The 22713-nt window shown below is 35.9% G+C and overlaps 1 protein-coding gene across 1 annotated transcript in view; it reads right to left on the bottom strand.

Annotated features, from left to right (window-relative positions):
* C3H8orf34 (chromosome 3 C8orf34 homolog) overlaps window positions 1-22713 on the bottom strand; it is a 157701-nt gene that overhangs the window by 42468 nt on the left and 92520 nt on the right. Inside the window, exon 9 of the mRNA XM_086609319.1 lies at window positions 9090-9225. Coding sequence (XP_086465445.1) covers window positions 9090-9225 — 136 coding nt within the window. The remainder of the gene's footprint in view (window positions 1-9089; window positions 9226-22713) is intronic.

Raw genomic sequence — 22713 nt, 5'->3', positions numbered from 1 at the left:
TGACACAAGTCATCTGAAATATTTTAGTACTTTCTCCTCTGTAAGAATAGCCACTTAGAAATAGTACACAGACAGAAAGCTAATATGAAATGCAAGATGGGAAAGAAAAATATATGTAAATATAATCAAAAGGTTTGGTAACATCTCAAACTTCTTCACATTCTCTGCATGAAATCCAACCAGAGAATTTTTCCATCAAAATGATTTCTGTACCAACCATTTTAGCTTGGAAACATTTTTTCCCTTGGTACTTTGGAGTCATTTGTTCCCAAATTTCAGGAATATTAACAAAACAGAAGTTTCTGCCAGAAACTGAGTCACTAAGCTGGCCTTACCCCTACTGGGCAGACATACAAAAACTATTCTTTATGCAAATACATGTACCAAACCACACATATACCTGTATCCATTCCCCAGTATTACATCACAGTGTACTGAGCCAAATCAAGGATTATATGGAAGATTTGAAAGGTTATTCTTTCTGACACATCTGTATATTATTGATTACTTAGAAATATAAATTATATGATGCAATATCATTCTGTTTCCTACCTTTCTTTTGCATGATTAGACAGAAATTAGCTGTTTCTTTTAAGAGATTACATGTTTCAAAGGTATTTGGGCACGGAAAAAGACCAAACACTTTTATAAAACCCACACATAAGCAAAATACAAACCCTAGGAGACTCTTCATTACATTTCTGTGTAAAAGGCTGCACCTTAGATAAATTAAAAGCCACTGAAATGTACGAAAGGACAAATTTACCTAAAATTTATGGAAAATAAATCTAGAAGGGAAAAAGGGATCATAATGATTCAAAATCAAGCACTCAAATAAAAAGCAGAAAAAATGGAGCTTAGTGGGGAACATAATAAAAGATTCAGATGCAAGTCATCTGGGTGCTCTGCACTTCTGCTCTGACAGAATTCTCACTATGCATTTGTTTACACAGACCTTTGGGGAGTATCAAAGAAAGCTTCAAAAAAGATGAATCAAAACTATGGTCAGGTTGAAAGAGGAAACGTAATGTTAGGTTTTCCAAACAGATATATCATGTTATATCATGATTTTGATATCAGAAATTACAATTTATTCCCCTCAAATCCCAAATTCTAATCATATGCATTCCAGTATCTGTCATTTGTAGGTTACTCCCCACGAAACATTAAATTAGGAAAGAAGTTAAAGTCTATAAAGAGAAACAAGGATTTAAAGACATCCTTTAAAGTCACGTACACAGTGCTCTACTTCTAATTCTGTTAGGAAAAGATATATTCCCAGTGATCAGGTTCTCTAGCTAATTCCATCACCTCTTAGTTTATATTAACACAGCAGTTAAAAGAGTGATATAGTCCATGTAAACATACCTGAACAGCCTATAAATACCTGAACTGCCTTTAAATTAGCGTCTGCAGATGCAATCACTGAATAGTTTTGACAATTCATGTAGCAGCCAAGGAATTTTTGCACAAGTAGAAATCTGCCTGCCAGATTTCAGTGTAGGCATAGCCTTTTATCATCTCACCCAGACATCATGTACCGTTACACTTTCTCAGAACAAGGTGAAAACAGTCCATGGAGTTTTAATGTCTTTTAGTCCTACATGCATTTTCAAGGTACTATTCCCTTGAAAGGGACTCACACTAAAATGGCTCAATCTGGGAAAGAAGAGTTCACACTCAGACTTGAACAGCAGTCTGCTGAAAACAAAGCAGAAGCATCTACAGTGATGGCTTGGTCTAATTTGGCAGAACATAAACCTAGACCACCTGCTAAAAACCACACCAGCAGCAAACTCTGCATCCTCCCTTCTTCCAGGGTCTATGGTACTTGTATGGGATGTCGGAAAGTTGCCCCTCTTCTTCACTCTTGTCCTGGTTTCTGCTGGGACAGAGTTAGTCTTCTTTTTAGCAGCCAGAATAGTGCTATGTTTTGGATTTAGTATAGGATTTGGTATGAGAAGAATGTTGATAATACACTGATGGGTTTAGTTGTTGCTAAGAAATCAAGAACTTTTCAACTTCCCATGCTTTGCTAGTGTGCAGGTGTGCAAGAAGCTGGGAGAGAACACAGCCATAGCAACTGAACTAAATTGGCCAATGGGATATTCCATACCATGCAACATCCTGCTCAAATATATAAATAAGTGTTGGCCAGGAAGTGCTTTGTCTCTCTTCTAGGATTGCAGTTTCTAGATTTCTCTCCTCTGGGATCACTAGCCGAGGACAGGCTGGACCTTGGTCAGCAGGTGGCGAGCATCTGCACTGTGCATCACTTGTTTGTATATTCTTCTATTATTATTACTATTATTGTCACTGTTATTGTTATTATTATATTTCAATTGTGAAATTGTTCTTAACCCACGTGTCTCCTTGTCTTTACCCCTCTGATTCGCTATCCCAGTCTCTGGGGGTGGGGACAGGTGAGCGAGTGGCTGCGTGGTGTTTACTTGCTGGCCAGGTGAAAACCACAACCCTACCTGATGGGACTCTATCCCAATACGCAGCTCCCATTCGCTGACACCTTCCTGTTCTCGGCTGTGGAGTTTTAGTCTGGGATTACATGCCTGGACAAGATAGGAGAATCTATCCCATTTCAAAATACAAATCAGCCATCCCAATGGTTTCTGCGCAGGGAACGCAAGGACAATGAGAGCAGACTACCCATTAACAGTAAGGAAGGGATCAAGTGCACAGCTGAAGCTGAAGAAGCAGCTTCAGTTTCCTTCACTTGAGGAAACCTTCCAGGAGCCCATCATCCTTAAATACTTTTTAAATATAGGTTTTTATCAGTATTTATGATCTTCTTCACAAGGGTAACTAATTTCATTCATTTTTCTCTTTGTTGTCTGAGGTTTCAGTAGTGTTGTCTGTGGACAGTACATACAGTAACATGGCTTGTGTAACAGCAGGTTTTTCTCTATTTACAGTCATCAGCTTTTCTGCTTTTGATAGTTAAATGAGATCCACTTGTTAAGCTTCAGATGCTATTTTCTGTACAGCTCATTATCAAATTTTCCACCAAATGTTTCTTAATGACCTCAAGTCTCATTAGTATTGTTATAACTTTCTGATACTCAGATAAAGCATCTCCATACAAACTTTTACTCTGTAAGAATCTAAAATGGTCAAAGCTAGATTAACAACAGAGAATTCCCCGACTGAGCAATTAATTCCTGTTCTTTTCTTGAGAGATATATCAAGGCCAATTCAGACAGCAGTTCTATTCTTTCCACCATTATTCTGCAATTTATGATAAATTATAGCTGGTTGCTTCAATTTTCTTTTCTCCTCCTCTACATGTTCATGGTCCTCATGGCTCTGTGTCATGAAGATATGCTTAAACTCCAGTGGTGTATTTAAGAGAACCTACATGTGATTCTTAAATTTCACAGAGCACCAAGTAGTTTGTATGACTATGTCCCAAGTACTCATGTAAGTGGTGGAGACCACACTGCAGAAAACTGAACTCACTAAAACATTGCAAAAATCCAAATGATTAAAGAAAAGTTTACTGGCCTTGGTAAATAAGAAAGCTAACTTGAAGATCATTTGGAGGACAAGAATTCTTAGAAGAGTCAGAGATACAGATGATGAGCAGGGCAACAATGAAGATTTCACAGGCAAGGCAAACTGACATGAGAATTTTTGAGTATTTTTTCCAAACTAAGTTTTCAGAGAGCATCTGTAAATGGTAGCGTACACAGAGCATCTCATTTATTCTACATTAGCAGCTCAAGCACACGAGTTACTACACTTGAACTGTACTCCACGTCCCAATGGTGATGGTTAGAAAAGCAACATTTACTTTTATAATGTACAGATGTACTTTGTTTGTTTATATCCATATATTTGATTCTGCTAATATGTTAAAAGGCCTTAGGACATCATGCTTTTGCTCTAGCTAATCTTAAAATATTAACTAAAATATTGCATCTCAAACCTACATTTGTATGCGACTCATGCTCCTTCCCAACATTCTTGTTCAGAAGCCTTCAAGCTTGTGGCACAGTATGTTTTCTATAATCTCATTTCTTTTTTAATCACATGCAACCCCTTTTTTGTATTCTATTGATGTTAAGAAGAATGAATGCAGCCCCTGCGCTATTAAAAACAAAAAGCTTCTTACTTCCAGGAATGCATTGGCAAGACTCCACAAGAACAAGATTTAACTTTTGAGCATGGCAGTGGGCATACAAGGCTAATGGGTGGTCCTTACAAAAAAAAAAAAAAAAAAAGAAAACCCCCTAAAATTCATTCAATAGTACGTTAATATTATCTTATATTCTATGCCTGATTAAATTCTTGAAAAGACCTCAATGTGCAAGTCACAACACATGAGAAAATACATAAGTGCTGTCTGGCTTTTACAAACTGTCATTTAGATCTTTATTTAACCCATATGAGTTTGACTTGTGTGTGAGGGTGTCTTGTGATTCATTGGCCAAACCTGAAATTCATTTGTTTTACCTGTATGTGAGAAAGGATTCACAAAATCTTGTTACAGAATAAGTCAGTCTATTCTCTAAGTCAGTTGGACTAGTTGTTCCCTTAGATGAAGAAGGAATTTTTATTACAATAATTTGCTCAAATCATCTAAATGTAGAACAGTTGTAAATGTGTCTTCGCTAATTTTCCAGACTAAATAGCAAAAAGTGAACCTTCCAAATACAGGGGTTTTTGTAGCCTTTTTTTCTGTATCTATAAACCTTGTTTTGTTCCACCTTGTGAATGATGTCACCCCTTTATTTAGATGACTTAATATGCTGCTTAACTTGCACTGTAGTCCAAGAGCAGCTATGGGAATAACATTGTTCTGTAGCTACTTTCCCATTTGAAAAACCTCTTAAAGCTGTTATCCATCTGCATTTCGCTCATCATGTGTGAAACATCTACACAGAAAACAGTAAGCTCTCTGTTTCTTACAGCTATATTCCAGTCTACAAACCAATTTATACTCCAGGAGAATTAACCTCTCCTTTTATTTCTCTCTCTCCCTCCCTCTGTTTTTTGGTTGTTTTTGTTTTGTTAGTTTGGGAGCGGGGGGTGGATTTTTTGTTGTTTTTTTTTTTAGTCATGAGCCATAAAAACCAAGTTGGTGTGACAGCTTGAAAGAATCCCCCTTCTTTGCCTCCTAGATGTCTGAGTAGAGAAATTTACCTTTTATTAAAATTACTGATCTGGGCTGTGATAACTCTATTGATTTGGACATGATTGGTGAAATTATCGGCATTGAAGGCTAGATATCAGTTTCTAAGAAAATCTTGGAAGTTTGGGGGGTTTATTCTAGTTCAAATTCTGTCCATTCTCAGTCTCATTTCTTATGATTCATGAGAAAGCTCTTACTTTTGTCTAAGAGACTTAAGGCAAGGGAGAATATTTTGCCAAATGCAGTGCCTCCACAGCATTGCAGATTTCCACCACAGTACAAACTGGATTTAATTTGCTTTGTAACAAAGTAGATTTTTATCTCTAAATATAGTCACTCCTATTTGGCATTCTTTTTTAAGACCTTCCTCTGACACTGTGTTAAACACTGCATCAGAAATAGAATAGGGGAGTTCAAAGGGAAGAACTATTACTGTGCGGAGTAACAGCCTAGTGAGAGTCAGAGAAAACCAGCCACGCAGGACATTTAATACCAGCTTGAACTAAATAGCAGTTACTAGCAAAGGAAAAAGGCTCTACTGACAGAGAAAGAGGGAATCAAAAGCTGCTGGTATTGTCCTCTTATTATTACATTCTAGAACTTGAGTCCTGATTTTCTCATATATTTCAGTGGTACAAAGGGAAGGTGCTAAATTGGAGCTAAATGAAGTCCGATGACAAATATCTCAGCATGGGGGAAAGAGTTGGTTGAGTCTATTCTTCTCATAAGTCACTGTACTCTCATGTTTAGCCCAGTTGTAGGAAGCTACAGAAGCCACAGAAGAGATAAGACATATTGCTGCAGTGTATCTTACTGCAAGTGCCTTCAGTGCACATACAGAATTATACCAGCACTGCTCTCAGGCAAAATTAACCTCTTAACACATAGCCATAGCCCTGTTCTCTCTAATTCTCAAATGATAAGGAAGGGCTAATGATCTAGGGCAAGAAAACGTAGTTCTAGTAGCAGAAGGGTCTAAAACTTACACACGATTTTAACGCAGAAGTGAAGTGGAACTTTGATAAGACTATTTGTCCTTTCCAAGTGAGATCCAAAAAATTTAGCCAAATTAGGTTAAAGCTAGTACTGAGGAATTCCTTCAATTGTTTAAATAAATCCCTCAGAAGAGCCCCAACATGTCCGAGGAAGTGAGGAACTTTTTGGAAGAGATATTGTAGAAGGCAAATTGACTGCAGAGTAATCAGAGCAGAACATTTTTTAAAGAAATACAGCAAGGTGAAATAACTCAATTATACAAATGAAAGAGTAAAATTAAACTTTTTGTCTAAGCCAAGAAGCATGTTTCCTAACATTTGGAACTCCACCAATCAAATTTCAAGTAAAAAGTCGTATTCCTCCTACAGACAGCCAAAATACCTTCAGCAAGCCTGATTTGGTAATCTAATTTGACAGCCCTATTATCTACAGAACACCCACTGTCTTAATAACTCCATTCATTTCAAATCACTTTATACAACCAAAAAAAGGGTAAAACTAGCAGGAAAAACACCTGTTCAATTGTAACCAAAAGTATGCGTAACAATTTATACTGAATTGTTTTTCAATTGTACTCAAATGTGCCTACAATCAAATTCCATAGTGTTTCTATATAAACTGTATAGCACACAAGACTACTTAGAGAAGAGAATATGAAAAAATAAAAATATAATTTCTAAAACACATAAAAATACTAATAGGTTCCATATTATGACTGTGCAATAAATACAAGGCTTTTTCATAAAAATGGAGATAAATGCCAACATTGAGAAGCTTTCATAGAGGTGAAACAAATGCTCGGACTGTGATCTTATAGCTCAGTATTTTCAATGGCTATATCACTGAATAAATGAAAATTGAACTGCTCTTGGAATCAAACAGGAAAAAAACCCTGTCTTCGCGTCCTTTAAGCCACTTGCTTCATGCAATTCTCTCTATCCACTACTCCAGCTGCTGCAAGAAGATACTGGACAAATCTGCTGTGGAGATACTGAAAGAGAGAGCTAACTGCAACAATAACTCTGTCTTGAAGTAAGAGAGGAAAGGTGTCCTCAGACTCATTACTAAGGAAGGAACCCTCCAAAAGAGTAGCTAGACTTCATTCATCATCTTAAGGAATAAATGCTAGTTTCCTCAATACTGAATACAACAGCAATACCCATTTCTCTCTTTTGACTTCCCTTGCTACTGATGAGACGTTGGGGTTTTTTTTTAATTCTTCTAAAATTTAAAGAAATTACTAAACTGCAACAAGAGCGAAAAGAACCACAGTCAAGTAGACATCATGCATTTCCTCACTGACTTCTTTAAACAGGCTATGGAGTGAAACGCAGGTGTATAAGCGAAATAAAGCACTGCTTTGCATTCTCTGATAAGTGAAGTGACAAAGGAATTTTATGAGATCTTTCTCTCATAACTCATGTTTTAGACCGCAGAGTCATATAGTACAACCCGTTAAAGAACAAAAGCAATAGACAAGGTTGCTAGGTTTGGCTCAAGATCTGAGCTGTTTGTTCCCTGGTGTGCAGGACTGAGAGAATATATAGCATCTTGGCACCTGCTGTTAGCAGCTACTTTTAGGGAATTTAAAATTTAATTAACCTTCATAGTAATCCATACAGGATTTTATGTAAGTTCAAAAAGACCATGTAGAAAGCTGAACATTTCTGTTTTCCTTACCTTCCTACTGTTAATCCATGGACAACAAATGTCGGTTGAAAAAAGGTGCCACACTTTCCTGTAGCTAGTTGTTTGGAAACGTTTTACAACATAAGAAATTTGTTTTAGTAAATTGGGAAGAATCCCATGACTACCATGTTTGCTCTTTTCTTAAAGCATAAGGCCACATTGCTGACAGCAAAACTCTCTAGAATTACAAGGCTAGCCAGTCACTGCTGCTCTGACAGTACTGTGAGCTGAAGTTCCCTGAGGCTCCACAACTCTGCTAAAGAGGTGCTATTGCATGGGCAATTCAGTATGCCTGTAGTAATGCTCCCAGAGCATCAGAAAATGTTTTGAAGCCCCTCTTCCTACATAAGTGCCTTTTAAAAGTAGTAATTTACAAGCAAAATGGGAAAAAAGTAGAAACGTAGGGTGGCATATGGCCAAACTTTTGACTTAATTTCACCACAGGTTGCTTTTTATTTACAAGCCGCTAATCCCCTCTCAAACTACACAATAGAGCAGCCATTGGCAAAGGCAGGCAGATAAAATTGGCATGCCTCTGTATTGTTCTTGCTAATCTGAACCATTAACAGAAGGGTGAGAAGGCTAGTTTTGTCATTTAAACAGGCTTAAATCCTTCCTCCAAATGAGCTTTTGTCTGCATAGAAGAATGCGTTTAGGAAATTTGAGGGGTTTCTGTTAGTGTTGCATTCTCAAGTTGACTTGGCTACAGGAATACAAACCTGTTTATTTGGCCCCCATACTGTAAATGCAAGAATTATTTCCAGCTGTCAAAACCAAAAGGGGTTCAACCCGATTAAATTATTTCTCAGAGGTGAAACAGGATGAGATTATAAAGTGCTAAGAAGCAACTGTTTGAAATCCTGGACTGCACCTGTGCAACTAAATCTCCATTTATACAGGTGCTTTTCAGAATGGATTTGAACCTTTAAATTCCCTGATTCATCCCCTGAAAAACCACAGAAGCTCAAATAACTAATGAAATTCAGAGACAGAAAGGCTTAAAATAGTTTCAAGCTGTGAAATAAGGCCTGAGACTAACTATGTTCTTTGATTCATTGTTGATGCGACGTATCAAGCATAAATATAAGTTGCACAACCCAAATGCCAGAGGTTATAGGGTAGCCAGTAGCTAAGTAATTATTTTTTCTTAAGCATGGGAGAGGTCATCACCTGGCCCATAAGCACCATACATAGCTGAAATCCTGGGGAAAAGAATGCACTGGTTTGCATGATCTGGATTTGTTTAGCTTTTTACCTGGCACATCTTGCGCAGATATTCAGTGTGACCTTTGCTTGAGGCTCAGCCATATGAGCACTTCGAGTTTGATTGAATTTGCTCCCAGAAGACACCACGCTTGTTACTCCTTCCATTCTTAGATCATCAAGATCCTCTGCAACAAGACAGAATGACTGGATGAACACACGATTAAATTTTGTAGCAATAAAGGTGCTTCACCAGTAAAATCACTAAAGAATAGAAAAAGCAAAAAATCAGGAAGAAAACATACACAGTTACTTGTATAATAATAGGAAAAGATATTTAAGAGGATTTTTATTTATATATATTATTACCCTCTTACAAGGGGTTCCTTGAAAAATATTCAGTATAATTTTCACTTCCGAGAGTGATGTATATTTTTTCAATATTTATTTCTCTGATTCATGGAAAAGCTTGTCATCAAGATGTGCTGTCTAATAGCTCCATTTGACATAAGGCATATCAAAGAAAAAATTCTTTTTTTTTTGAGTGTATTTTATATCGTCTATTCACTTAATAATGAAAAAATGTTGCTAAAATACAAGTGTTCTGCTAAACCCAGAAAATGTGAAATGGATACATATATCACATTGAAAGAGACCATAATATGTGTACTTATACCCACCACACTGCTGTAATATTTGGGCAACTCATAATAATAATTGGATTTTCTACTACTGCAAAATCATTCCCTTTTTGCTGGAAGATCATTGAGGCTCTGAGAGAATTTTTTGCCCGAGATCATACTGGAATAGGTAGCTCAGTTAGACTGTAAATAAATTCTCTTGGTTTACAGTCAAGACATTCTTTGCTTAGGTTCTAGCTGAAAAGTAAACAAGCAAAACACTGACTAGCTGCTATTAAATGAGCACCAACCATTCCATGTACTGACTGATGCATGTGGCTTATGGTATACCGTATGTGATCATTGAACTAAAATATCTTTCAGATAATGTATACACATGTATTTTCATGTGTATTCATATTTATGTTTACCAAAGAAACCTGATGTTAAAGGATCTGAATGGAGCAGAAAGGTCATAAAGGCAGACTTTAAATCCCAACATCAAATGGGGAAAAGTTACATAGAACTTTAAAATCAGAAGAGGAAATGTTCAAGTAGAATTTAAAAGAACAAGTAGACATTATAGATACACAGTGGAGTACCAGGCTCCTCTCCATATACAACGGAGTGAGATATCACTCCCGAATCACTACCTGAATTACTTCTGTTTGTCCTCTATAGTTCATAGATGCTACTCTTACCACTGTGCTTCAAACTCCAGGGAGTACAGTTAGATTGTCAGGATTAAGCCATGTTAACAACACTCTTTTTGGGAGACAATCATTTTAGTAAGCAAGATCTAAGAACAGCAAGGCTAAACTTAAACGAAATTTTTGTGACTAAAGTCCTTGAACTAGATTTTCTTATCTGTAATGTTTTATTTTACTACTTAAGAAAACTCTCCTCCCTCCCAAAATTCGTCGGCTTGGTGGTATAAATTGACAGTTTCACTGAAGTTTCTGGCATATATTTACACCATTTCCACACCTTTTTCATTAAATTTCATCTATGGTTAATATAGAAACTAACTCAAAGGACTTGGAAGGCTATATGATGAAGAACTATGAAATCAATCATCTATGAGTCATTTCAGAAAAGGTATTACATATTCGGAACACATTATGTTTTAAAATAAATATAGTTTAATCGTGCTTTAAAGAGGTGTGAAAAGTTCCATATTTTTTAACAGATGTAAACCACTGGATGGATTACAGTTTAAATTAAATTGAAGCATATGCCTCAGGGTTTTTCTTCCCTAAATAGATGTGATTTATTTAAATGAGGTTTTCAACTGTTCTCTGCTTGATTAAATTTTGGCTCTGTGACGACTAAGATTCTTTCAATAGAGCGATGACATACGCTGCCCTCTATCATACCTTTTATATTTGAATCTGTATATCAAAACTGTGCCTTTTTAGGCAGCTGCAAACATTTCTCTCTCAAGAGAAAACCAAGTGAAACTTTGTGCAAGAAACATGGATTTCAGAGGTGCCTCTAGTTGTACCTAACGGGCAAGTAGGCAGAGTATTACGCAGCATTGATTTATTGTCACATGCTGTTAGGCTAATAGCAGTAATGTGCATGCTAAAATACAGATTTAAAAAAACACAAAACCCTACATCATATACAACTGCTAATTTTTATCAAGGAATTTTCATTGATCTAATCCAGCATTGGATGGAATCTGTCAGTCACAAGCTACAAAAAGCTGTTAATATTCCAACTAGACAGAGGAGTATAACCCCATCTACCAAATCTAAGGAATAAATGCAGCACTTGATTTAACTTTGATTATTGCACTTCTTCCTCAGTACTGAATGATTTCAGTTTCTTCTGAATGCCTCAAATTTACAGCGCCGATATTGCACTTTCTTCTCACTAAAGCAACTGGGCTTTGAGAAGCTGCCTGATTTCCAATACTCTTAACTTTGGATGGGAATTTTGAGTTGTAAGCAAGTTTATGTGCCATCTGGCAATCTTCCTGATTGACTACATTCATTATTGAAGGTCTTTAATTAGAAAAAAAAACAAACTAACAATAAATCATACAGTAATTTTAGTATTAAATTCTATGAGTGTATGTTTGTATATTGTTCAACACTTGATGCATATTTTGCAGAAGAATATTTGTTCATAAATAAGGATGCTATTAAAATAAATACAAACAATGAGTGCAATAATGAATTTTAAGAATAAAAAAAAAGGTTTCCAAAGGTTCAGATGTTCCTATGTAACATCAGAAAGAATCAGTCTTAGAAAAAAAAGATTTCATTGAGAAGTCAATTCAGTTACAGAATCTGGAACACTGAATCTTTTCTCTTTTTTTGTATTCTTTGCTAGACCAACTAGTGATGATACAGCTGAGTGGTTGAGCGATTTTATTGAGCAGCAATGAGGTAATTCACTGAGAAAAGAGAGAAAGAAAAGCCAAGTTGATGACTGCTTATGTGATGGAAGACCAGAATACTGTGAAACTTCCCAAATCCTTAGCAAATTGTTATTTATCTTTGTACAGTGATAGGCTGGAATGTCATGTAATTGAAACAGTCTCACTTGTGTTAATAAAAGTTTGTTATTTTAATGTGCGACTGTGCACTGTATTTCTTTGATTTAATGCCGATGCTGTTATTGCCTACATGAATAGGGCATGTGAAGACCTTGCCTTTGTCCTATAGCAATTTCTGTTAAATATGTTCCGTGTAGTAAAAAAAAACCCTACCTACAAAAAAAAAAACCAACAACAAACAAAAAGTCCTTACTTTTTTCTCAAATCAGCAATTCACCAAAATAGATTCACCCAGCTGTAATCTTCATGCATTGCCATAACAATACCCAAAAATACTTAAAAGGGAGAAAAAGATCACAAGTGCAATATAGCATAGCACAGAAACAGATATTTTATATATTAATAATAATAATGCTGCATTAAGCCAAATTCTTTGTGATTTTTTTAGACAAATTTAATCAAAAAGGGAAGGCAAAAAACGTTATCTATTTCAGCTAAACAAGAACATAGCCCAGTAAAAAGGTAATGTTTTTAAATAGGACATTGTTTGTATTTATTTATTTACTTCCTTTCTTTTTGGGGAGGAAGAGCTGGGAAGAGGGAAAGGGGCTCTAATGCCAAGTATTCTAGAAACTGTGCAAGATTGCTTAATGTCTCAGGATGAGAGGGTATGGAATCATTTTACAAACATCCCCTGCAAGACTCGCACATCATTCTGTTTAAGGATAGAGCTTTTGTTATGCAAAAGTCCTATTAAAGGCGGTGAAAGTTCAGTTGCACAGAAGGCTCATATAATCAGGTTACGTACTACATTGTTTGATATGATCCAGTCACTTTTGTCTCCTTCCTCCATTACAAAACATGTAGTAATTTCCCAGGAGTAATTCAAGAAGTATAAGGCGCAAAGCTAGAAGAAGTCCTTGTTCATCTTTAGAGAGGTTATGATAGCTCAGAGTTTGTCTGTTCAGTCTAATGCTAAGAAAAGCACTAAATGTTTTTATGTGAGAGTGAAAAACTCAAATAATGAATTCTGATTTATGTTCTTGCAGGCCACCAGTCAGTTCTAATGTACCAGTAAAATAATGCCTCTTTCTCTGAAGCAGTGAATTTGTCAAGGCAATGTTCTTACATCATGATAGACATTGATGTATTCCATGTACACAGCATTGATTTGTCAGGGATTGTTGACTGAAGCATAGACTTTTAATATGCTCTACTACTCTCATTAAAAAACAAAAAAAAATAACAACCCTTCTCCCTAAAAAAAAAATCAACCCCAAAAAACAAAACAACAAAATTTTACTGATGATACGAGTTCTGCTTGCATTCCAGGAATTCATGCTGCTTTATATGTCATATTTGTATGTTTCTTATTACGTCAACCAACTCTCTCTGTTTTAGATAAATTTTCTTATCAATATCAAGAGAGTCCAATAAAAAATCTCACTTTAATTCCAAAAGAACCATTGGGACAAGAAGGAATTAAGCTTCCAGATGAAGAAGAACCATTAATCAGAACACCTAATGCTCCACTCTTGAAAATGGTGTTTAACCATTTACTTTAACAGAAGCAAAACTGAAGTGATCTTCTGTAATACACTAGCTACAGGACATCTCCTTTGTTTCCTCTTATTGTTCTATGACTTCCATGTCACGGAGTAGACAACACTCTTAGTCTGGTACGTATGTTCTAGCATATCTTCCCATTAACATCTACAAATATTGGAATTTGGCCCAGTTCAGACTCATGTCATAGACTGTAGGTGAAGATATCATCCTAAGTAAATACATCCAGAGATTTTTACTCCTTGGAGTCATTTTAGATCCCTGAACCCAATGTTCTGAAGACATCTTACTTTTTAAGCATCTCAAGTTGACAATAAATTCCTAAATGTTTATGCTTCCACTGATGGACAGACACAAAACCAATTGAAACATGATGCTGCTAAGTCCTTGAGTTTGCGTGTCCACCTCTACCTTTATCATTTGTCAGAGTCAACCTGGCAGAATCCCACCCCACAGTCAAAAACACAAAACCAACACGGGTCTACAGAAAGCAGCATTGTTTGCAGGGAGTGAAACATACTAGGAATCACTGATTAGAGTTCTCACTTTTAATCAGTAAGAGTGAGAGAAATCTGTCTTCAATTTCTCCATCTTCCTACTTTAAGCTGGGACTGGAATTAACATAGGAGGTAGCCTTTTCTGATGAAGATGTTCTAGTTTCATTAGAGCATGCTTCAGTATCTTAGACAACTACACTGAGCACTGGCCCACAGGGCTCCTGCTTATTCTCCCTTTTTCCACTAAGTGGGATATTTGTTTACTCCAGAAAATACATTACTTGCAGGCAAGACTGATGGAGCACTGACTTAGAGGACAAGAGTGTCTCTGAGATGATGTTTATAAAACATGTCTTGGATATCCCAGGTGCAATAACCACAGTCAAAAAGAACTAGCATCATGTCCTCTTATCATTCCCGACTGGTAATCCTTAAATAAATGATCTATTGTCACCAAATAACCACTGCTCAACCACTAGTTTAGCAACAATAACTGACTGCATAACCACTGTTATAACCACCTCCATACCAATAGTGATTTCAGACACATTGGTCTAAACTATCAACTAGGTAGTTTCATTCTGTGCTAAAGAATTATTTCAAACACTTTATTTTTACAATAACGGGAACTACTATTGATTGTAGCACATTAATTACTTCTACATTTCCAATAAAACAAAGTTTAGAATATTCCACTTGTTACCTCACATTCTATAATGCATTACTGCAACTGCCATAATTGTACAAAAGTGCTTGCACTATAATAACATTACAGAACCACAAAAAGGTCATAATGAGAAAATTCACAAAACAACCAGAAATTCTGGACTTCAGAAGGCATCTGAAGGAATGTCTTTTAACATTTTTCCTTGACAAACTTTTTCTTTGATGCACTTTATCTGTAAGTAATATAACTTCTAAACTCAAAAGTAAATTTTTATCAATATTTCTAATAAGATCCAATTCTGATGGCATTTATTTACGCAACCACTATATTTATTTGAACATGCAAATCAGATCTCAGTCTAACTCTGCATTCTTAAAGAAAACCACCAAAAAAAGCTTTGTCATAATAATAGAACAAGCTATGTTTAAATCAGTAAGTTTTTTTCAATGATATAAAAAATATCAAAGCATTAGAAAGGAATGTATATTTTAAAGGTTTCATTTTGGTTTTAATTTTAGATTGTTTTTTGTTTTCTAACAAAAAGGAGCCAGTCATAATATTTTTCAAGTGTATTTGTTTAGTACAGTACAGATGTTCCTTACAACATATATCCAATATATTGAATTTCACATTACATTCTCACTTATGTTTTTCTTTATTAAATCTGATAATTTGCATGCTGTTTATATGAAGTTTTACAAAGTTTTACAAAATAAGCTAAGATGAATAATAATTTAATAATTCAGTAGTACACCTCACTAAACATAAAGCAACTACAGTGTATTATCTGCCAGTCAGAGAAGATATTAAACTGTTTAGCTTTATACGAATCAATTTTTGCACTGAGGGCCACATTCATATTTCTTTGCATTCACCTAATTTATTCTACCAGCCCCTTGGCAGGATTAAGCTTAGCTGGCTTGTCAAGGGGCCAGTGGAAATTCATACACCTTTTATTGAGATGAAAGTTGAGACAAAGCACAAAAGTTACAAATAATCTTATGCCAAACATTTCCAGTAACGCTCAACCTTCCAGCAGCTTTCTTTTGAAAAAAATTATTAGTATAAGCATTTCTGGAGTGTTGGTTACCAGAGCATCTATATGCTCTCGTCCATAAACCTATCTAGATCAAGGATTTCTACAGCGGAAATCTCTCTCTCTCTCTAACTTCTTTTGTCTTTTTTTTTTTAAATTAAAATGTTCAAATTCCAAATGTAGTCAAACATCTTACTTGTCCTTCAGAGAACCTTCTTCATGAAGAGAGAAATGCACTGAGTAAGAAGCAAGATGCTTGTACAGCTTAATTTTTCTACAGAGAACCAAGTGCATCTCCCATTTGAAAAAAAAGTGCTTTTCAGTCAAGCGTTACACCCACATGCACCTGGCTGCAGACCAAGCTGCTGTGTCAGCACAGTCCCAGTTAATTTAGGGACTTGTATATGAGTGATCTTAGACTGAACAGTTTGGGCAAGCAGAGAGAAAGCAAACAAATCTCTAAACTCTCTGCCTGCACAGGCACGTTTAGTAAAGGATATTTAGTATGTTATATGTGAAAGTTCACAGAAAGCTCTAGGTGCATTGAAGTTCTGACTGAGACAGTAACATATCAGTAATTCTATGATAATCACCAAAACTCTTAGATAATAAGCTAGAAGAAACAAACTGTGGATATTTGTTACCGCTCTTCAAACTTCTGCCTAGCTGCAAAGAGACAATTGCCCTCCTTATTACCTCTGCTAACTGTGAATCAAAGATAGGAATGAGCATAAGATAGCATCCAATGACTGAAGTTCTGCTGTTTCTTCCAGTTCCATCGATCTATCAGTTTGCATCAATTCTGCTTTGTCCTGAGACAAGACCATCTGTTTTGTATCACTATCCCTATTTTGGCCAGACGCTGGGACATCTGGAAGACTGCACCATCTACACTCAGAGAAGCAGACGCTGAGCTGGATACCATCAGCATACCAATGGCATCACAGCTGACAGTACATGCTCTTCCTCACTCATAGACTGAATTCATACCATTGACGTCCTTTGAGGGATGGTAGAAAAAAATCTTAAATATAATTTTATCTCTCCATCTGGGTCAAGCAGATAAACTAGCAGGCATGTCACAACCATCCCACACATGTAATAGATTAGCCAGGTGATAAAGTTGCAAATAAACCACACAGTTTTCCACAATTTTTTTTTTACTGAAGAGAAGTAAATGCTTTTTAAATAAACTTCTGGTTACTGAAAAACCTGTGTAGTTGGGGATGTTGTACAGGTGTCACTTATTCTGTAAGATTTTTTTGTGTAACCTACTGGTTCAGTGCACTATCGGGTTATGTTTGCTCATGCTTTTGGTTTGGATAAGAGAAAATCAGAAGATTTTTGATTTTGCCACAATGTTTGTGCAAGCATACTGCAATGCAAGACAGAGAGCTGGCTGAAATCGAAAACAATCTAGTCATACATAAAAAACATGTGGTTGCTACATTTCCACTGAATATTGAAGGACAAGATTATTGTCTACATAACAAATCAGGCACTGCAGCATGTTAGTTCATGTAATATTAGCTCGTGCCTACTATCTTATACATCATAGAGATATATTTGCTTTTACTAAGCACTTCTTTATCTTTTGGATATGAATTAGAACCACACATTTCTCCAGAAGATCTCATATCACAACTATATAACCATCTTGTAAATAAATCAGAGAATGCTACCTGATAATTCTGCATCTCAAGACATACTGAGGTTAACAATGACTCTATTGAACTCAAGCGGAATTTCCCATTGACTCCACAGACTGAAAATTTACCTAAAATATTGCAAGTTTCTCTCTTTTGGGTTTTAGCTCCTTAATATGAGAGCTGTGAAACTCCTGTAGATCTTGAGAAGTGTTTAACTTTGGAGTCCACAGCAGTGGAACAGAACATGAATCACATCCCCTGGTAGTCACTATATGCCACTCTCTGCAGAATATAACTGCAGAGAGTGCAGACTCACTATTCAAAGCAACTCTATCAATCAAGAGGGAGGCAGAGATCCTGGAATGGAAAGCCAATCCAACATCAGATAGCAAATGTTCCTCAAAGAGTTGTGAAAAAACAAGAATGAAGGAAAACACAAGACCTTAGGAAGCACAATCATCATATGCTAGGAGGAGGCAGCAGAAAAGAATACATCATATCACAGACGATAAATTACTAATTCAGTATATTTTCCTTCTCAGAAAGAACCATCTGTACTAAATTTCTAGAGTGCAGGCAGTTTGACTGATAGATAACCTAAAAATGGAATGAGGTCAAACTTGCAGTACAAACCATATCAACAGGAGGAACAGAGAAAATAAAAAAAAAAAAAAGTCTAACCTGAAAGCATCTTCAACAATATACAGCAGAGATCTATTTCAAGCAACAAGAAAACAAGCAGCACTGCACTAAGAGGAAAGTTAGGTCAACACAAAAAGGCCAAGTGATTCATAGTTTCCAGTCTTAAGGTGCACTAGCAAAGCTCACTGGCCCTGAAATACTGTTAGCTCAGGTGGTGGATGAATGAGGTCAGACTCCCAAGTGCTAACCTGCAGTCACTAAGGGTGCAGTTCTGTAATCCGGTAGCTTGTTCCCAGTGACAGAGAAAGTCTCACTTCCTTCCATGCTCTTACCCCTTTCTACTGTTCCTGGCGATATTGGTGCTTGATTCTTATTTGACCTTGGTGTGAGCTCATTTGGGGAAAAATATCATGTTATTGCTGGAATCTTCTGCATCTGGTTTAGTGAGCTGCATTGGCACACTGAGGGGTCATACAAGCATCAAAATCAGTTTACAGGAAACAACAGGAGCATACAGCCCTGCATAGAGGAACAGAGGAGGAAGTAGGACCACATTCTTTAATGAAAGAAATCTATCATATTGAGGTACGCTCAGCCTATTTCCCAGAGCCATACCCTCAGGGGTAAAAGCACTAGGTATTTAAGCAACACTAACAATTCAGAATATGAACGTGTTTCTACAGGACTAAAAGAAAAAAAAAATGTTTATTAGAGTATTGGAAATATAAGTAAGCAAGATATAATTTTTACATTGATGGAAGGATATCCCATCTGCAACTCACCATTGCTGCTTTTAAGGATCTTAAAACTTAGTGCAATTTTGCTTCTCTCAAGACACAAGAATCAAAATTTTTCAAAATTGGTATTATACCAGAATATTTGAGTATGTATTCAGAAAAGTGTTCCTAATACATTATCAAAATATGATTCTTAATAGTATGTGTTAGTACATTAAATATATGATTTTTGATTTTTTAAAAATATTATTACATTTGCCAAGTAATCACTACCATTGTTTTTTTCTTGTTTAACTGAGTAATGCCAAGCTGATATGACCTAATATGACTGAACTCGCAAATAAGCTTCAACATGAGAATCAGGATAAGATCTCCTGCTATCAACACAATGTCTTACCATCTCATCATCTTTTCTTTATCTGTTTTAGAATTCCTCAAATATGGTAACGTACGTGAATTAAAGGAATTCTGATGTTATGATACGACTGTATAAAGATTTTTTTAAAGTGAAGGCAGATTTAATGGATGAGTCTTGCTCTACCAATAGTTGAAAGACAAATTGAAGTAGCAGCTCCTTTGAAAGTTACCACAAATGACAGAGGTCATTGATGTGCCCAAAGAAATTTTGAAAACTTAGTAATTTATCAGTTTCATTATCATGGATACAAGTATTATTCTGAAACTAATGTACAGATACATTTGCTCATCCATAAAATGACATCATATCAATTCAACTGCACTCCTCCAAATGCAACACCCCTTCAGTTTCCCAAAATACATGAAACAGTTTGAAATATCTGATAATGCTTCAGCAGATTCACAGAAATACTTTTTTTCAGCTCTCAAATAGCATTTACAATTATCTATGCACACACTCAAAGTTCCCTTTCAGATGAGCACCCCAGAACAGTCCTAAGCGAGAAGCTCTTCCAGCTGTCAAAAACTCTAAACTCTTACTATTCCCTATTACCTGAGCAGCTTAGTTTATAGACCTTCTCATGACCCTTTCAATAAGGACCCTGAGTAAATACCCATAGCAGCTAACACAAATTCCCATCATGCTAGTGAAAGTCTCCAACCTGTTTAATGTTCTGTTTCAGGTATCACCTACTTATGAAACACTGATCTGTGTGAAGATCCAAGATAATGTGAAATATTGCCAAATTATTGCTCATTTACAAGTTAGAAATTATGTCCAATATAAACAAATTAAAACCATGTAATCCAAAAAACTTCTAAAGAACAGGTTATCAGAAACAGCATTGCCAAGGCACTGGTGGTATAATTACGATGTTTATAGAATTAGGAAGTTTTAAGAGAAGAGTTCTCATTCCTTAAGCAAATACGCAAGCCTTTTCACCAAAGTTTTTGAACACATCAATAGACAATCAATATTGAATGAAAAAACAGCTACTGCTCAGCAGCTAGACCTGAACAATATTTTCTCTGGTAACAAGACACACATCTAGAGCAAGTTCACAAAACAAGTATTATTTTTCTTAGGTCATGATATGAGTATTCATACAAAAATGCAACAATAGATTCAGCCGAATTATTTATGACTGACATAACCCAGTTGCTCTCTGTTTCCTGAAAAACAGCAGGAAAATGAATTCCTCTCAGAAATACTCAAACATGTCAAAAGATTTTTCTCTCCCTCTAAGGGCATCTGAGTAATCATGAAAAACACTTGATAAAATCCCCTGCAAAGATACATTTCCCCATAGAGCCAAATGGAGAAATAGGTCTGCAAACTATTGTCAGACACCTTGCCAAGTCTCCTCTGTCCAAAATGTTACTTAGAGTACTTCTGTGTTTAGGTGATAGTGACTGATTAATTAAACCTGTGACATTCTGAGGAATTGTCTCTCCACAGTCATTAATTCACATTTGCCTGTGTTCAAATATACACTGACTAACTAACTGAGAGTCAGAAATAGAAATTAAATGATACATAAAGTTCCTCTGTATATGTAAAAATGACAACCATTCAGTCAGCTTTTGAGTGTCCTAAATGAAATACAGAGTAATTCCTACATCAAAAGAAAGCATTTAACTTCAATGCACTGGAGTAATCTTTTAGAGATGTGGCAGGTGAGCAAGAGGAAACAATTCCACAAGTAAGCATTAATTAGGAATGACTGTATTCTCTGTGTATAGGAGAGAAACGAAGACTCTGGTCCACAGTTCAATGTTTAAAGAAGGAAATATGTGCTTAGTTACAGTTACTTTTGTAACTAACTTTTATTCACTACCACAGTGAATGGTAACTCCTCCATGAGGCATACGCAGGACATGCACCCATCTCTATAATGTTTTGCAGATGAAACCAGCTGATTTGCCTTCGGGTGCTCAGAAATCTACAAGCAATGAGAGAAATGTTTCTACCTAAAACCTGTAAAATCTGCACATGGCAAGTATGGCTTATCTTCTCCATCTTGAAGCTTTATGTTTCCAGTTGAGTTTAGTTAGGCAAAAGATTATATATGACAACAAAATTAGTTATGCTTCATTTGCATTTCACATACATCATAGATATTGATTTATAATAATGATTTATATCAATAAAAATAAATGCAAATTGTATATAATACAAATGTTACTTTTTCCAGCCTGCTGGGCAATACTTTAATTCTCTGAATGATCTTGAAGGTGAAACTTCACATCAGAAACATGATATGCAACATTAGGTTGGTATTTCAATGTCAGAATTTATAATTTCAAAAATAGGAAAATTTAAAAGTTAATAACATTAAAAGTTCTGCAATAATATAGGAATGCTTTGGAGAAAAAAAGTATCTCCATCTTTATTGGAAAGGACAAATGCACAGCTATCACTTCTTTATTATGAACTATGCCTTTAAGAACAATTTTGCATTCTTATTGTTTCATTTACAACATCTTTTCAAGTTTTTATTCTCATAATATTGAAAAGAAAACAATCTCTTTATAACTTCTGGTTTTAATAAAATAACGGGAGAAACATTTTTGAAGCCACGATTGGATTTGTCTCTCTTTGCATCTTGTTAAAAATAAAAACTGAAAAATCATATTATTCACATATTTATTTATATTTAATTATTCCCAGGACCGCAAACTTTCTCTGAAGAAAATTAAAAACAATGGAATGACTATAATTATTTTCATTTCTATTTTATTCCTTCATTATTGGATACTTCAACGATACACCATTTCTTTAACAGAAGAAACTTGGGCTACATCAGTGTTACCCAAAAAACAGCAAGCTAATAAATGTAGCCTTTTTTGTGTTCAAAATTCCTCCTTCTGTCAAAAAGGCACATTGTAGCCTCAAACTATTCAGCCCAGGAATGTATAAACACTATGCATTTAACGTCACATACATACACATATACCCTATTAAATTTTCATTTCTTTTTCAGCTGCTCAATAGCTCAATATTTTGCTAACCATTTCCATCCTCATTTTTATGTATTCTTCCAAAGGTGACTCACCAACTCTCTTCCCATGACCCTACTCCCTCCCAGCAAAACCTTGGCTTTATATGCATCAGTGGCCAAACTCATATTTCACTGCAGCGAAGCCAGGATTTAGCTTTTAAGTGTGTTTCCTGTGCGGCTCCTTGTTCCGAGATAGTGATGATTTAAGGTGCAGTTTCACGATCAGTTTGAGCTAAACTAAGTCTGTGCCGCCACGGAAAGAGTCAGGCCTGTCTGTCTCCCACTTTAGCTGACAAACGCTTCCCATCCTTACGCTAGCGGTAGAGCTTGTGTGGCC

The sequence above is a fragment of the Tauraco erythrolophus genome, chromosome 3, assembly GCF_009769465.1.
Source record: "Tauraco erythrolophus isolate bTauEry1 chromosome 3, bTauEry1.pri, whole genome shotgun sequence".
NCBI classification, from domain to species: Eukaryota; Metazoa; Chordata; class Aves; order Musophagiformes; family Musophagidae; genus Tauraco; species Tauraco erythrolophus.
This window is presented reverse-complemented; position numbering and strand designations above follow the sequence as displayed.